The sequence below is a fragment of the Cnephaeus nilssonii genome, assembly GCF_951640355.1.
Source record: "Cnephaeus nilssonii genome assembly, chromosome: 14".
NCBI lineage: Eukaryota > Metazoa > Chordata > Mammalia > Chiroptera > Vespertilionidae > Cnephaeus > Cnephaeus nilssonii.
Genome location: NC_137085.1, coordinates 14,635,095 through 14,652,348, shown reverse-complemented (window position 1 = coordinate 14,652,348; position 17,254 = coordinate 14,635,095). Strand labels below are relative to the sequence as shown.

The 17,254-nt window shown below is 45.3% G+C and overlaps 1 protein-coding gene across 2 annotated transcripts in view; it reads left to right on the top strand.

The window, feature by feature from the left end:
* The window catches only part of CDK5RAP2 (CDK5 regulatory subunit associated protein 2), a 156,614-nt gene that overhangs the window by 80,606 nt on the left and 58,754 nt on the right, over positions 1 to 17,254 (top strand). The window contains exons 15-20 of one of the 2 annotated variants that reach the window (XM_079789850.1): positions 376 to 473; positions 3,878 to 4,008; positions 5,764 to 5,873; positions 7,996 to 8,124; positions 12,808 to 12,903; positions 14,510 to 14,697. In XM_079789850.1, coding sequence (XP_079645976.1) covers positions 376 to 473; positions 3,878 to 4,008; positions 5,764 to 5,873; positions 7,996 to 8,124; positions 12,808 to 12,903; positions 14,510 to 14,697 — 752 coding nt within the window. Of the gene's footprint in view, positions 1 to 375; positions 474 to 3,877; positions 4,009 to 5,760; positions 5,874 to 7,995; positions 8,125 to 12,807; positions 12,904 to 14,509; positions 14,698 to 17,254 lie in introns of both variants that reach the window. The other variant, XM_079789849.1, reaches the window with a different exon arrangement.

Here is a 17,254-nt window from a genome sequence, read left to right as displayed (position 1 = left end):
GTTTAGAAATTATTTATTTTTGAACAAGAGCAGTGTGGAAAGGCATTCTCTATAGTGTTGTGAAAATGATAACCAGAAGCTCTGAGGGGTGGCTATTTTATGATGGGCAAATAGGGTAACTATGATGGTTCTCTGTGACAGCTAGTTAGTGTTGGGAGCACAGCTCCACTTCATTCTGAGGTAAGTGATGGCCAGTCATTCCCCACTCCTCCTGCAGGTGGTGCTCACTGACCGTGGCCTGATCCAGAGCCCGGCACTGGCGATCACCTTTGTTTGGATTTAGAAACCAGAAGCACCCACCTAGGTTTGCATAATGTAAGGACGTGCTCTTTTAAATTCCTTCTCTTAATGTCAGATATCCATTGTCATTTGCAGGAAAAGCAGCAGTTAGACTATGAAGAGCTGATTCAGGTCTTAAAGAAAGAGCAGGACATCTATGCCCACCTGGTGAAATCTCTGCAGGACTCAGACAGGTAAGGGTTTCTGTTTGGACATCACACAGACGTGAGTGTGAGCACTTATTTGAATAAGTGCTTGTTGTTTCTGAGGCAGCAAAGTTTGCCTAGGAAGCTCCAAGTGCTTGGATGGACCGCCTTGGTTAAGTCAGACATACCCATTTTCTACCAAGAATTGTCTGACTCTTGACAAATTTAGGATTATCACTCAGATTTTTATTTAGAAAGTGTGTCTATGTATTATCTCCAGTGATCCTCACAGCAGTTCTCTGAGGTAAGTAATACTGTTATTTCTGTTTTCCATAAAGCCATTTTCCATGAGAGGTTAAGTGACTTGTCCAAAGTCACATGGATGATGAGTGACAGGACCCCACAACTCACTCAAGCAACTTGTGTTTTTACAGAATTACTGGGATGATTTGGTGCCTGGGAGTGTGGTGAGGAGAGTTGATTACAGGCTAGAGGTCTTGTCGTAGCCCTAGTTCTGTGTCCATAGGCAAATGGCCTGCCCTGGGCCACTGTTTGCCCATCTATAGATATAGGGGAGGCCTCAGTGATTTCTCATAGTAAGAAATCATCTTTCTCTGAACTGAGATAGTAACAGGTGAAAGGAATTATGTCTGGAGTTTATTTCAAAACAGCACAGAAGCAGAGGAAGTGGACAGGGATACTGTGGAACAAGATTGCCGTGGCTTCCTGGTTGGGGCTGGGGTGGGACTAGATGGGGCAAGGAGTGGAAGTCAGTTCTTGGAGGTAGTCAGGGTATTGTCCAGGCGTCTACAGCTCGGAACGACCAGAGCTCAGACCTCCCTGGCTCCCGAGCCTCTGCCCTTCCTGAGACGTCTCTCATCTTGAGAACTCGGACAGTTTTCACTGCCCTGTGACTCAGCTTTCTCACCCTTGGCACTATTGGGACTTGAGGCTGGGTAATTTTTTGTTAGGAGGGGCTATCCTGTGCATTGTCTCATTTAGCAACATCTCTGACTTTCTCCACTACATGCCGGTAGCTCCCTTCCACGCCCCAGTTGTGACAACTATCAGTGTCTGCAGATATTGCCACTTGTTCCCTGGATGCCAAAATTGTTTCCATATGAGAATCACTGATGTAACTCATGAGAATCAGACATTTGGCTTATAAATGTTATCTTCTTGGGGGAGTTTTTAGGATACGCGGAAGGAAGGAAATAATGTGTTGAGTATTTTAGTATGTGTTAGGCACTATGCTGTGTTCTTTCCCATATAACACCTAATTTAATCCTCAAAACAACCTTGAAGGAGAGATATCACCCCATTTTACAGAGGAGGAAATTAGAACTAAGGCCTGAGGTCATAGAGCGAGCTGTTGGAGGTTGCCTTTTGGTGCTTGGGTCTCTACTGCTCATTTCTGCCTCTTTCCCTACCACGTTCCAGAGAGAGGAATGCACAGGGCTTTTGCTTCCTTTGCTTCTTTTGTTCCACCAAATCTCTGCACCTTGAAAAGATTCTGGAGTTGGGGAAACATAAATAATAGACAGGGGCGCAGCAGCGAATGGAAGAGAGAGTGAAGCAGTTAGCTTTCCCAGCCCTAATCGCACGAGCTTTGCTAAAGCAATCTCCTTTTTTCTTTTTCCCTGGTTAAATGTGTCTGCAGCCCAGCCGTATCCAAGCAAGTGCTGCGCTGTGACACTCTGGAAGGTTTTCCATCAGCCTTACAAATTGGTCATTATGATTGTCTTGAAATGGAAGTAGGTGCAAGTTGCTGGTAGGGCCCCTTGCTTTGCAAGAAGACGGCTTTCACAATGAGCCATCGTCAAAGCAGTGAGCATAGAAGATTAGACATAATGGTTTATTTTCCTTCCAATATATGTTGATTTATGTGTGCAGTCCGGTGGATGGAGCTGGAAGAAATTTGTGAAGGAGAAGTAGGGCTTGAGTCTGCAGCACATATACTTAGAGCAATAGCTTGTATCTGTTTCGGGGTGTGGACCCCTTTTGAAAAGTCTCTTGAAAGCTTATGGGCCCTCTTCCTAGGAAAAGCCACACAGACAATTCCAAAGTGTTGATGGACACTCTTAGGGAACGATAGGTCAGATGCTGGATAGGGAGTGATATATCACTTGGTGTCCGAAAAAGGAGGCTTTCTGACGTGTTAGTGTGTTTTGGTGGTCTTGAGAAATGTTCATATAGTTTGACTGTCCTTGCACTGCTGGGAAACTTGTCTTAAGAAACTAACCCGAGTGTGGAACAAGGCTTAGGCACCGAGTTCAGTGAAGCGTTGTTTATGTTACTCAGATTTTGGCTGGGGTCTCTGTTCCTCTGAGAGCTGGTGTGCCGGTTTGGACCCCTGCCGTGTACACAGCAGTAGGATCACAGTCCTTCCTGTGGACATGCATGGTCCAATTAGTAGCCACTAGCCATGTGACTATTTAAATTTAAATTTTAACAAATTAGGCATTTAGTTCTTTGGTATGCTAGTCACAGTTTAAATGCTCTGTAGGCGCTGTTAGCTAGTCGCTGCTGTATTAGATAGTGTAGATACCGAACATTTCCATCGTCGGAGGGATGCTGTGGGACAGTCCTCCCCAAGGTCAATGCCAGTTCTGGGAGGTGTGCATTTTCATGGCCTCCTCTGAGTTCCAGGTTGCTCTCTCTCTAGCTTAGCACTGTGTCACAGTGACCCTGATGTCATACTTGGCTCCCCATCCTAAGATAAGAACCCATTCCACCATGTATTTGGGAGGGACTGACCCACCACAGTGGAGTTCTGTTGGTCTTTAAATTGGTCCTTCCCTCCCTCTTTTTATTGACTTGCTTTGTTCTTTATTTTTCTCTCTTCTTTCCTGTCCCTCACCCTTACCCTCTACCACCTCTTTTTGGAGTGATACAACCGACATTCTCTCTTGTCTCCTCTCTGCTGAAGCCTGGGTGCCAGGTGACACCAGGCTCCGGAGAGCCTCCCTTTTATACCCACGCCCTCACAGGCACTTCCCAGCAGAGACATTCTGCAGAGTCAAACTATTTTCACTTATTTCCATCTGTAGCAAAAACCTGAAGTGATCCCAATGCGCACGGATAGGGGAGGAGTTAATGCTACAGAGTCAAAAATTGATGTTTGCAAACAACTTCCAAATGTGTAGGGGAATATTTAAGTGAGGAACACACAACCTAGCATTGTACGTCCATTTCAACCTTGTAATAATACTCAGGGGGGAAGATTGGGAGGAAATACAGTCTGTCAAGTGTTAATTGGTAGTGGGATCATGGTAATTTTTCTTTTCTTTATTCTTTTGTCTTATATTTTAAAATTCTGATAACAAAATATTTACTTTTATAACCAGAAACAACCACAAAAGACATAAAAATCAAAGGGAAGGCTGGCAGGGTTTTGCATCTTAAAGCACAAACGGGTCTGTTTTTTAATTTCTGTGTCTCATTTTACCAAGTGTCAGCAACCTGCAGGCTGAGTTAAACAGCATCCTTGCCCTGCGGAAGCAGCTGGAGCGGGATGTGCTCACCTATCGGAATCTGCAAAGGACGCTGGAGGAGCAGATCAGTGAAATACGGAGGCGGGAAGGTACACGCTCTTGTATTTATTTCCCTTTGGTTTTTCCACTCGGAGGACTGGGACTGGACTCTACGGGAGTCCTAAACCCCATTAGGACATGAGTCACCCACAGGATTTCATCTGCGGGTCCTTTTCTGTGGGGATGTCAGTGTTTTCTCTCCCAGTCTGTAGCCGCCTGGCTTCGGTCTTCATAGTGGAAGACCCAGCAAATGGTGTGAATTCCGCAGAGCTCTGCTGCAGGACTGCTTCCCTCTGCCTCTCCTGGGTTCTGTAGCGCTTGATACTTCTAGTTGCAGGTAACCTTGGAACCTTCCAGTACCCCTTATAACAGCCCTGGCTGCCCAGAGCGTCCGGGCTCTGCCTTCCACAGCACCCCATGCAGAGCCCGGACTACAGACACGTGAGGGCGAGATCGCTGCTTCATATTCAAACACTACTTTTTGTGTCGTCGTGACCACAGTGGACTCATTTAGGGAGGGCTGCAAGATGAGGGTCCTGTGGTTCTTGTATTGCTGTGCTTCTCACAGTAATGTTTGGCCCTCTCCCTTCCTAGAACCTGAGCCCCTTAGCGTCTGGCTTGGAATCTCCTCCCTTTCTGTATCTCTAGCCTGGCATGTGTGGTATAAATTGGTAATAGTGGTGGGCTTAACATTTCTTGAGCGACTACTGTGTACAAGGCACAGCGCCAGGCAATTAACTTCTCATCCCTGATCCTGACAATCATCCCGGTAGGTAGAGTAGGTATTGACTTTATTTTACAGATGAAGAAATGAGGCTCAGGGGTGGAGTGGGACTTGGTTTACCCAGATGTGAGCCAGGACATCTTCCTTTGAAGTGCAGCTCTGCCTAGTGCATTAAGTGTAGCAGCTCTTACCCGCGTGTGTTAAATGAGGTCATGTTTGTGGGTATGCCTCACTCAGTAAACAGCCTGCCCCTTCCCTGCGCCTTCCCTCCCTATTAGAATGTGACCTTTGCTGCAGAGCAGCAATTTTCAGCCGTTTTCATCTCACGGCACATAAACTAACTACTAACATTCTGCAGCACACCAAAAAATGTATTTTTTTGCTGATCTAACAACAACAACAAAAGGGTATAATTTTGGTTTATTCACACCACTGGCCGGCTATTGTTGTGTTGGCTGTTGTCATTTTTTTATTTGACAGTCTAAGGGGAAAGGGTCAGTGCCCTGACTACATAGTCAGGTACTGCATGTTTTAAACATTCTTGCGGAACACTGAAGACGGCTGCTGCAGAGGGAGCCGGCCCTTATGTAGGGGACTCGGCTCTCTTATCTGAGATCTAGCAGGCATTTTCTGCACGGGGTATGCTCGCTACCATGGAGGCTCTGGGGTCAGTAAAAAATACATTAGGCATTTATTTCCCTTGAGTTCTACCCTTGAAGGTCACATCTAATTTTCCTGTATTCTCACCTAAACAGAATCATTCCCTCTTTTAAACTGAAATCACCATTTTCTTGTGCCACTCAGGCACAACACTTGATATGCAAATTATAATTCAGAATTGGCTACAGTGAAAGCTTCTGCAGCCCATGATGAAACCACACTTTGAGACATCAGCCTGTAGAGAAAGAAGGGAAAATTACTTTGCTCCAAAGCTTAGACTCCCTATGGGTACTTCTGTCCCTCTGTCCCCACCCCCACCCAATTCAAACTGCCAGAGATGGATTGCACTGGGACTGATCTTGGAAGGATCTATTTCTGATTTTCTTTTTCTCCTCCTGCCACTTTGTTTTCTTTCTAGCAGAAGAACCATTTTCATTTTATAGTGATCAAACATCTTATCTAAGTATTTGCCTTGAAGAGCACAATCGGTTTCAAGTGGACCATTTTTCTCAAGAAGAACTTAAGAAAAAGGTATTTGCCTATTACTTTCAGTTCTCTTTTGGTTATTTGTTGTCTCTTGGGTTCCTGATCAGAGGTGTAAGAGTCTCAAACCCCCTTTCTCTCCTTTCTTTCCTCCCCTCCCTGCTTGCCTTTGCTCCTTCACGCGCGCTACCTGGAGCGCCCTCCCCAGGTCTGATACACTCCTTAGGCTCAAGGACCAGCCCCGCTCGAGCTGCTCTCGGACACGCTCTCTAGTCCCTCCACGTAGAGTTGGCCACCTTCCCCTCAGGTTGTTCACCTCTCTTCTTGTACCAGGCACATCGATTCCCTTCGCATGCGGGTCTGCAATTATCGGGGTGTTGTCTATTTCCTCTGCTAGGCCGTGAACACCCCATTTATCTCTGGTTTTCCAGTATCCTGGCACATGTAGTGGGAGTTAATAGATACTTTTTGAAAGAATAAACGTTCAAGTTTGATAAAAAAAAATCTTTTTTAAAATTGAAAAGGTTTTTTCAATCTGTTGATCGTTGTTGGTGTGGTTAGAGTGATTTAATATTTCAAGGTTCTAAGAATAGAGTAAGAATAGGAAGTGTGAGCTCAGAGGAGACTGTTTTATTGTAAAATTATCATACATGTATGACAGATTCAGTTTCTGTCTTGGAATAACTTACAATCTGATAGAGTGAGTAGACTTGTAAATAAGTAATTGCAATGTGGGGTGTAGGGGTTGCTGTAATAGGCAGATGTGCAGGGTATGGAGGTAGCAGAGAAGGAAAGGTTAACTGTTGGGTTTGGGGAGTGCTCACTTGATCAGAGAAAGCTTCTCAGCGTAAGTGAGGCCCGAAGTGGATTTTGAAGAATGGATAGGAGTTTGTGTGGGTAGAGGGCTTTTTTAGCAGAGAAGGGGAAAATAGCCGGTGTAAGGCACAGAAGTAAGAAATAGAAAGGAGAATTATAAAAATTTCAGTATTGTGGGAGGAGTAAAGCAAGGAGCATGAGGCATTTAATTTTTGAAGGTAAAGAAAATGGGGACGATATAGCTGCTGCTCGTACCTACTGTGGCTGTGTTAAGGGCAGGAAATTGTTCACGTGGTTGACACGTAGTAAGTGTCACATAGTGTTTATAGGATCAGAATATCTTATATTTTCCATTATAACCTTGAGCATCGGGTTCAGTTTGTACCCATGTGTTGGTGTATTTTGGACATCTGCTATGGATAGTCTGGGTGGGTAGGATTTCCCACTTTATTGGAGGGGCTAATGATTACCCTGTTAAGAAGTCCCTGGAAAATTACTGGCCATTGGGATTTGAAACTTGCTGGGAACAAAGGTGGTGTCTGCTCAATTGCTTATGTACCTGGCCTAGCAAGACCGGTACCTTAAGGAGGAGCACAGGCTGGGAGTGTCCGGATCGCAGCTCCGGCCGGGCTGTGCCTCTGTGGAGGCAGCTGCCCTTTCCCACATGGCGAGGCACGTTGGCTGTTACCTGCCATTTGTTCTCCAGGCACCCCCAGCGGTGGGACCTTGGGCAGTGAAGGTCTTTCCACCCCAGGCTCTTCATTGTAAAATGGGGATAATTATACTAGTCTATCCACCTCCTCAAGATTTTTGAAAAGAATAATCGACTCAAGCTTGTGGGAGTATTTTAGTAGCTGTAAATTGCTTTGTAATTGAAGACTATTATTATTACTGACACTGCTAGGTAAGTGTACAGAGAAGGCGATGCTGTAAAATAAGGCTCTGACAGTCTCAGAAACTTCAGTCTCGGGCATTTTCCTCCCGAGGGCCTCAAGTACCAGACAGGTAGTGTTAGCTGTTATTAGACTGTACCATGGACTTAGGGCACTGTGACCATGATCTGATTCAATTCTCGCAGTAACCCATTCCACAGGTGAGGAGTTGGAGGCTTAGCTTAGGCCACTTGCCCAGCACCTCTGCCATGAAGTGCAGGTTCTGGGAGTAGAGGACAGGCATGCTGGTGTTTCCCCCTCACTGTCCCCAGGGGAGCCTGAAGCCTGGAACAAGACGGCCTGGTGCTCCACAGCCGTGCTGCTGAGAGGTCTGCTCAGTAGGAAGGTCTGTGCCCAGGAGTGTGGCCCTGGGAAGCTGAAGTCTGCTTGTGGGTATCCAGTTCTCTCCTCCTACCTCCTAGGTCAGCGACCTCATACAGCTCGTGAAGGAGCTGTATACAGACAACCAGCACCTGAAGAAAACCATCTTTGACCTCTCCTGCCTGGGCTTCCCGGGGGATGACAGACTTGAGTCAACAGAACAAATGGAGGTAAGAAAAACCATCCTTGTCACGTGCTAATTACAAAAAAATAACAACACCCCAGATTTCTCAAGACTGCGCCTGTCCTGGGGAGTCTCTAGAGAAATTCCCTCGGCCGTGGTTGGGGTTTTGAGGGCCCTCTTGGGTCAGCAGGTCTGTCCACAGGCTTCCTCAAGTTTGGGCCATGTTTGCGGGGACACATTCGGTACATTGGGATGCCTTTGACTCCAAGCCCGGCCCTGAGATCTGTGCTGCAGATGGCACATCTGGAAGAGAGGTGCGGGCTGAGGGATCGGGAGAGTTGCCAGGTCACCCAGATACTTTGGGTAGTGCAGATGCAGCCTGTAGTTCCCTGGGAGCGTGTTCCGAGGGAGAGAGGCCCATGTGTGAGTTTGCTCCGGGAAGGACCAGGGAAGCCTTGTGCCCCCTGACGACCTCTGGCCTCTGCTCATCTTTGCCAAGTGTTGCCTTTGATGTTCTCTGTTCTCAGCCCGGGGTGTACAATGGGAGGACCCCAAAGTTGTGACAGTGAGGCAGAGTTTGTCGTTTCCTCCCTTCTGCCCCTAACTCGGCCCAACTCTCTGCTTGAAGAGCCGTAACCCCTGCATCTGATAGCCTTTTTCAGAAGACGAATCGTTCTCACCCTGAAATGCAGGTGGGCCTGTTTGGGGCCCCTGGAATCTTCTTGGTCAGAGTTGTCTTGAACCAGCCTGACATGTCATGTCAATGGACGTCTCATTGCCACATCATTTCTGGGGAAAGATTTGTCAGCTTTAAGCTGTCTCCTCCCACCTTCCACGTGGGAAATGCTCAAAGGTATTGAAGCTGCGCTGGCCATCTGCTGTCTTGGAGAGGGAATGTTACTGATCTCAGCCTCCAGGGCTCCGGAGCATTTTGAAAACCAAGAATATCTGCGATTCATTTAGGGAGAAACAAGTCTCTTGGCTTCTTTTCTCCAAGGCAGCATTTTTAATAAGCAGCTCATTCTTCACCTACTTCATTTGAGTGGTAAATGGCAAGTTTGTTTGTTCATTTGTCCTTTGAAAAATCTGTTAAATGTCCCATTGTGTCCTTTGGAGAACAGAGGCCTTTTCCTCTTCCCACTCTGAGGTCTTCATACCAGCCGGTTCAGATTTGAGTAATATGTCAGATTGCACTTCCATTTGATGTTCCCTATGAGTCGCCTTGTCCTTTGTAGCCTAGTTCCCGTCATCCCTGCAATGGGAAGGGGGATGTTCCCACAACAACCTTGAGCCCAGGGAGGAGAAGTTAGGGTGAGGGTGGGTGACAAGGAGGGGCGGCTGCGCTCCCTGGGAGGGCGTGTGGCTCTCCTTCGTGAGAAGGAGGCAGGAACACTGGACCTGCTGTGTCCACGCCTCTTCTGAGCAGCAGGGCTTGCAGTGTGGAGCTGGCACCGATCCTGCTCTCTGGGACCTAGAAATCAGAAAAGGAAAACGACGACGGCAAATGTCGTTTGTGTGATAAATTCAGTGTTTTTCTCCAATATTTAACTCCAAAATTTAATTAACCCATAGCATTACCCAATGCTTGGAAAATAGAGAAAAGAAATCACCCCATAATCCTGTCACTTTAAAACACAGTTAACTCGCATTTTGGCATCTTTCCTTCTCCGTTTGTGTGTATGGACACGTGCATGCCCACAAGACATATATACAGTTTTGTTTCTTGTGTTTTTCCTGTCACTGTTCTGTTATAGCATCTTATGAATGGACTGAAATTTAACTAACTGCCTCACTATTGCTGAACATGGAGATTGTTTTCAGCGATTCACTATTTTAAATTTACCTGCTGAGTGCCTTTGGACTCAAATCTTTTCTGGGTTTAGGATTTTTTTCCTTAGGCTTTATTTCCAGATATGCAGTTACTAGGTCTGACGTACAAATACTAATAGATACAGGTATAAAATAGGCATATCATTTATTTTTATATGCCCTCCTGCCACAACTTTTAATTTGACAAAGGGGTCCAAATAGTAGGAGGCCCTTGAAGACAGTTGGTCGGGTTCATCTTCAAAACGGTTGCTGTGGCGTGGATTCCCTCCAGCTGCTGCAGTCCGCTGCTGCCCTGCGCCTGGCACTTTACTTCAGACCACCCACAAAGGCCATGCACAGGTGTCCTTTTGTTTTAAAGTGCATTTAAAATCTCTCATGAGGTTGCTCCGGTTTCTTTACATTTATTTATTGGTTATTAATTTATGTATTATAGAAAAATGTAGTTGAGAATTGACATACAGGCCCAGCTGGGTGACTCAGTTGGTTGGAGCGACGGTCTGTGCACCAGAAAGGTTGCAGTTTCGATTCCTGGTCAGGGCACATGCGTAGGTTGTGGGTTCGATCCCCTGTTTGGGCACATATTGATGAGAGGCAACCGATTGATGTTTCTCTTGTACACTGATATTTTTCTTTCTCTCTCTCTATCTTCCCCTCTCTCTCAAAATCAATAAAAAATATGACCAGGGGGCGGGGGTGAGTTAGAAGGGGCCGATGGGGGCGAAATGGGAGATATGTGATACTTTCAACAATAAAGATTAAAAAAAAAAATCCGTGGGTGAGGATTTAAAAAAAGAGATGGAGAGAATTGACATACGGTAGTGTTTTGAGCAGACTGTAGTCAGGGTAGTCTCACCATCTAGATTCTACTATTAACATTTCCCACCTGTCCATCATCACTCAGCTTATCTTTTTGATACATTTTAATGTACAAACATCAGTACACTTTCCCCTAAGTACTCCAACATGCTTATCTTTAACTTTAATATGTTTTATAGTTATTTTTTCTTTTAAGGTTAAATTCGCATACAGTGAAATGAATAAACCGTAAGTCTACATTTGCTAACTTTTACAAATGTATGTACCTTTGTAACCCCAATCCCTAGCAAGATCATGGCCCTTCTAGTCAATCCCCACTTCACCCTGTCCACTTCTCTCATCTTGTTCTCCTGGATTAGTTGTGCCTGGACTGTTCCTTTACGTAAATGGAATCATAAAGGATGCTTTCTTTTGTGTAATGCTTTTTCACTCAGCATGTTTTTGAGATTGGTCCATGTTGTTACATGAATCAACAGTTTATTCCTTTTTATTGCTCAGTAGTATTCTAATATATGATTAAGTTTTAGTTTGTTTATTCATTCTGCTATTGATGAACATTTGGATTGTTTCTGGGTTTTGGATACTGTTATAAAAGCTGATACGAATATTCATATGCAAACCTTTTTGTGGACATGTTTCTAGTTCTCTTGATGAATACCTAGGAGTGGGATTTCTGGATCATCGGGTTATTAGTTTTATAAGAAATTGCCAGTATTTTTTCTATAGTGGCTTAACATTTTATACTCTCACTAACAAGTTTAACAGTCCTGGTTGATCTCTATAACTGAGAAAGTTTTAATGATGAGGGAAGAAGCCAGTAGCAGGAGTGGGTTCCTCCCCTGTATTTAGAAACCTGTATGCCCTAACAAGTATACTTATGTAATCTTAGTCTGCTTATTGCTTGATAGTACAGATCTGATTTGTGATCATCAATTCTATTTGATCCTCATTGCAGATTTGGATGTGGTTAGATTGAATATATTCTGATCCTGGGATATTTTCTATAAAATGACTTTTCTGATATTAGTTTGCTGTGTTTTGTTTTTCTTCTTCCAAAACAAGAGTTTCCTCTAAAAGGAAGAATAGAAAATTTTAAGTTGGGCTGGGAGAATTATGGGTAGTTGATTAAATGTATAAATTCATAGAATAAAACTATGGTGCTAGAATCCTAGACATCTCATATGTTCAACATGCCCAGCAAGTGACTCCGTGCTTAGTCTGTGGGTTTAACGCTGGTGAAATGGGGTTTGGTATAATTTTTGAGACAGCTGTGACTGATTCCCTCCCTGGGGATGGCCACCTTTCCTCTCATGTTTTATTTGGTTAATCCAGGTGCTGCATGATTAGAATTTTCACTCTCCCAGACAGCAGAGATCTGGCCCTCTTGAGAACGTCGTACTGTCTGTTCTGCATTCTGCAGAACCTTTGGGAATTGCACTTCTTTAAAGCATCAGGGATTTATGCACTTTTTATAAATAACTGTCCTTCGTTTTCAAAAGCATGAAGTTATCATCAGGCAAGCCTGATCCTCTTTATTAGCAATGAGGACATTTGTCAGCAAAATGACAGTGTTGCTGGGACTGTCCATCTCAGATGCGTGACACTCCAAAGAGAGGTCGATGCCCTGTGCGAAGTAGAAGCAGTGGTGCATAAACCATAGATTTCATTTACTGCTTTCTCGCTGTCTGATATTTTCAATCCCATCAATAGCTATTTTCCAAAATCTTGTTACTTTTATATAATCTGAAAGTGAATTCGGCAATGGCAGGACAACAGACAGCATATTCCACTTACAGCAGCTCAGGGAGGGCCGTGCAAGGGCAGGGAAAATAGCTCGAGTTATTTCTTGGGGAGTTTGTCCTTAAATTATGCCTGGTCCCAGGCAGCTGTGTGTGATTTCCAGAACTAGCAACTCTAACTTTAGTTAATTTTTATTTCATGGCTTTGGCATTTTTTTTTGCTTCTTTTTTTGGTTTGTTTTTGTTTTGCATTTAAAAAAAAAGTCATCACTGACTTATTCATACATATTCATGCTACATCCTTTTTTGGGTTGCATTTTCACACCATTCCATGCACCATGTAGCTTCCGGCTGGCAAGGAAGACGAGGACACGATCAGAATTGGAGAGGGTGATGAGAGTACTTCCCTGAGTGACCCGCATTTGGAGCAGACTAAGAAGGTAGGAACACAGCAGTTAATTCCTTTCCCCTATCCCCCTCTCTGTGCCCAAGCCAGTCGGCTAGTCTGGGATGTGTCCCATGGGTTTCCTGTTCATTCCACCTGTATTGAGCGCCTGCTGTGTGCCTGTGGAGAGCCGAGAGACTAGGTCCCTTCCTTCTTAGGAGTCACTGACTGGGTGGGAGAGCCAGTAATGAAACAGTAAACAAACATATACTTGCAAATAAAAACAGGGCTTTACAAGGAGAATAACTTTCCTGAGTGACCAGCACCAATGAGAATTTGACTCTGTCCACATTGAATGTTCCTCCAGCCACACTGATACTGAATATTTGGAGCAAACACTCTCGAAGTTTGAAAAAGATCCTCAAGACTGGGATGTGGTGGGAGATAGGAGGCTGCAGATTTGACATTTGCAGCCTTCATGGTGTTCAAGTTCATGGAGTCATGAATGGGAGATCATTAAAATGTAGATAGTGATGGAGAGCAAAGCTGTTAAAAGGCAGGGCTTTGGAATGAGACTTGATTTTGGGTCTCGGTCGGTATCTCTGTGACCCTGGTTAACCCTTACTTAGCCTCTAAGCCTGAGTTTCCCCATCAATGAAGATAATAATACTTCTTGTTAGACTTGTTGTGATATTTAAATAGAAATGCATGTACTAAGTGCTCAGTACATGATAGCGGTTACTATTTTTATTAGTGTATTCTAGACTTTTCCTTCTTGGGAGGTTGCTTATGTAGATGGATTTAATAGCTAGATTAGTGGCACACAAGACCCTATAAATAACAGCTCCTTTGTGTAGGTCTTGTCTTCCATTTAAAATCTTAATCATTTTACAAGTGTGGAGAGAGGGGTGTGATGGCTAGTGTATATATCACCAGCAGTAATGAAGTCGAGGGGAGTTATTTATAGGTTGGTAAAGAGATTTACAGCTTTGGAAAGGAGGGGCAAGAATGCTAATTGCAGCACCTCAAGACATGCCCAGCCAGGCTCTAACTGGATGCATCCTTGGCACCACTCCTCTGGGACCCTCCGTGACCCAAGAAGGCGGATCTGGAAATAACATCTCCATGGGAATGAGGAACTCTCCACTTTCCTAATGAGGCAAACCACAGTTACGTTACTTAGGATGTCTCTGTAAAGAGCAAGTGGGCTTTCTGTTCCATAATGGGGAGGCTACATTGCAGAAGTGTAGCTAAGTGTCCACAGCACTGGTAATGGCATGGGTTCTGTGCCCTTCTTAGAAGAACTTCCAAAGAGTGGGCCGTGGGGGAGGGGGGGAGAAACATGCCGTAGTGGCTAAGACCCAGAGCCACACACTTAAGTGAGTTGGTCATCTCATCTTGTTCTCTAGTCACCTTGGGAGGTGGCATTACTGTCCCCATTTTATAGAGGAGAAAACTGATCTAAACATCTCTGTGCTCTTGTCAGAGTGTCTCCCTGCCATGAAGAGACCGTGTGGCGTCCCTCTCTCCCCTCCCTCATTCATGTTCTCTCTGCCTTACTTGTACTTGCTTACTCTCTGTCTCCCTCCTTTCTCTCTCCTCCACCTGCCCCCTTCCCCTCTGCCAGAGTCCATTATTTGATCAAATTCTTTGATTTGCAGATTACTGAGGATTATTCCAAAGGGGGCTGCAAAAATGGATATTTAAGGCACACAGATTCCAATATTTTAGACTACGATGGAGCCCACATACCTGGCGGCCCTGGAGACCAGAGTCTGGAGGAAGGCGAGCTTATGAACCTGCTGGCCCCGTTCTTCAATGAGAAGGCCACGTTGTTACTGGAATCCAGGTGACGTGGGGCCCCGGCATTGCTTTGTCTCTGTAGTTTAGGAGAATAAACTCTCATTTGGCTAAGTGGATGTAGCTGGCATGTGGTGCTGTGTAATTTACCTGAGAAAGCTCCTGAAATGACGGGGAAGGAGCCTTGCCAGTCACGCAGTTAAGTCATTAGGCTGCATGCTCGTGGCTGTGAGGGCCTTCAGCTCAGCCCATGCAGCCCGTTAGAAGGAGGAGAAAGAGAGCTTCCTTTGGAATCATTCCTGCGAGCCCCAGACAGGGCTATCTGGATGTCGGCGCGAGGAATCAGCCCCAGTGACATGGCTTCCAGTTCTGCATCGGCAGAGAAACTGCCATTGTAGTTGGAACTCTGCTGTTTCATATTGAGCTTGAACCAAAATTCTCTTCTCATTATATCTGCAGGGAGTCATTCCTACGTGAGGAGATACTACAGGGTGTTATACTTAAAACAAAAACGGAGAAACATTTGGTACATTTGTATTGAAAATTAATCCTTTAGGAGCCATTTCCTCCCCGTTCACATTCTTTCTGGTTCATCAACAGCTGCTGTGCCCTCATCTCTCAGTGCCTCAGCCTCTCTGACCACTCCTCAGCGTTGCTCTGAGGAGTAAGAAAAAGTGCTGTTTATGGAAAATGGCTGGCATGTGGGTGTGTACAGTAAAAGTTGTCAGTTCTCTTCCAGTAAAGATGGCGAGATGGAGCTGGTGACTGCCTCCCATGCCTCTTGGCAAGAGTCAGGAACCCTACTCTTTCTATATCCTTGGCGGACTAAGCCTCATGGGCATTTCTTTAGCTAAGAAGAAGGATTGACGTGTTCTGTGTTTGTGAGCTCACGCAGGCCACCCCCTCCCTGGTCCTGACATCTGTCTAACATTTTCCAGCGTGAGTCCTCTTGGGACGTGCCCAGTGGCTCTTCCGGTTTATTATCACAGGGAGTTAGGTGCCTTGAGACATGTCAGTGCTTGAGAAATGGAGGATTGCCTCAACATCAGAATCCCAAATGTTCCATCGAGTGGAAGATGCAATTCTCTCTTTCCCTCTGAGGGCCACCTAGAACGTACCTGGGTGATGGGAGCTGGGGAAGTTGAGTGGGCGTCGTAGGAGTGGGCAAACAGGTATGAGTGCTCCCTTCTAGCGGACAGGAGCTTCTCAGCTCCGGCTGCACCCCCTTCTTCAACACACTCTGCCAGGGCCCAAGCTGGCACTTATAGTAAAATGCCTGATCTCATTTTACCTTCATACCTGCTTTGCATGCTGCTGGTCTCGACTTTACAGTGTGGGAGCAGACATTTGGGGACTTGACATTTCCTTAGCTAGTGAATGGCAGAGCCATTGGAGACGTTTCTGGAGGAGTCAGAGAAAAACCAGTCCTCTACCCGGATTTCCCTCCAGGTGGTCGGTGGTTTTGTGTACTAGAAAAAGCCGAGTTTGGAGTAAAACAAACCTGTGCTCCAGTTCAGCTGTGTCATTTAGACCTGTGACATCACTCCCCATCTTGGTTTCCTCATCTGAAATGTGCAGGGTGATGATGCTTACCCATCCCATTAGACATCTTTTTTTTTTTTCTTCCCATTTATCTCATTTTTATATTGTTTTTGTTATTATTGCTTTTGAGTGTTTAACAATTTTTTATTTGCAATTGATTTCTTGCTTTTCTATTAATGGACAGATTTCTCTTACTTGGCTGACAATTCCCACTTTGTGGTACCTACCAACATTAAGCTAATAGTAAATACAAACAATTTTATCTTTAATTTTCTGAGTTCATTAGACGTCTTTTGAGGATTAAGTGAAATAATGGGTATAGAGTATAGATCCAGGTTGGCAGTAAATGGGGTTTAGGTGATATTACTGCTTAAATTGTGCCCTACCAACTACTACTACTCTGTCCCACTGCCCTCAGGTAAGATTCATACCAAATGCAAGACACTGGCCAGCCCATGATTCATGCCTCCGAGGTCATTGTGAGCCACCTGATAACCCCGGTGCTGAGCTCTCACAGCCTAGGCCTGAGACTTCCCTTCAGCTTGTGAGCTCCTCCACCTTCCAGCCATCTGTAGGTCTCTGCTGGGGCCTGTGGGGCTAGCGGAAGAGCTGGGCCCCCGGAACACACTAATTCAACTTACCGTCTGCCAGGATGCTATAAGGAAGCAACATGTCCGGTAGTTACCGTAGCCTAATTAGTTGTCTTGCACTTGACCCACCAGAGCAATGTATTCCTCGGAGGTGGAGTGAAAGGCTGGGTGCAGGCCCCGCCTGGCCGGCCCCTCCTCTCCTGCGGATCACTGGGATCACTGTGTGTGATCCCAGCCCTCTCTCTAGGTGCTTCCAATTCCATTTGGCTCCGTTCCCTGGAGGACATGGTTTAGGATTTTGTCACGTCAATGTTTTGGTCTTTGTAGCCAAAAATTAGGTGTGAAATTTGATATCGGAAAATCTAAAAGGGGAACCCTTGGGGATTATTTTTTTGAAAAGCTGATACAGTCTTGAGCTCTAGGTAATAGAAGTGGGGCAGCGACTCCTAGGAAATCTGAGTCCGCTTTGCTGGG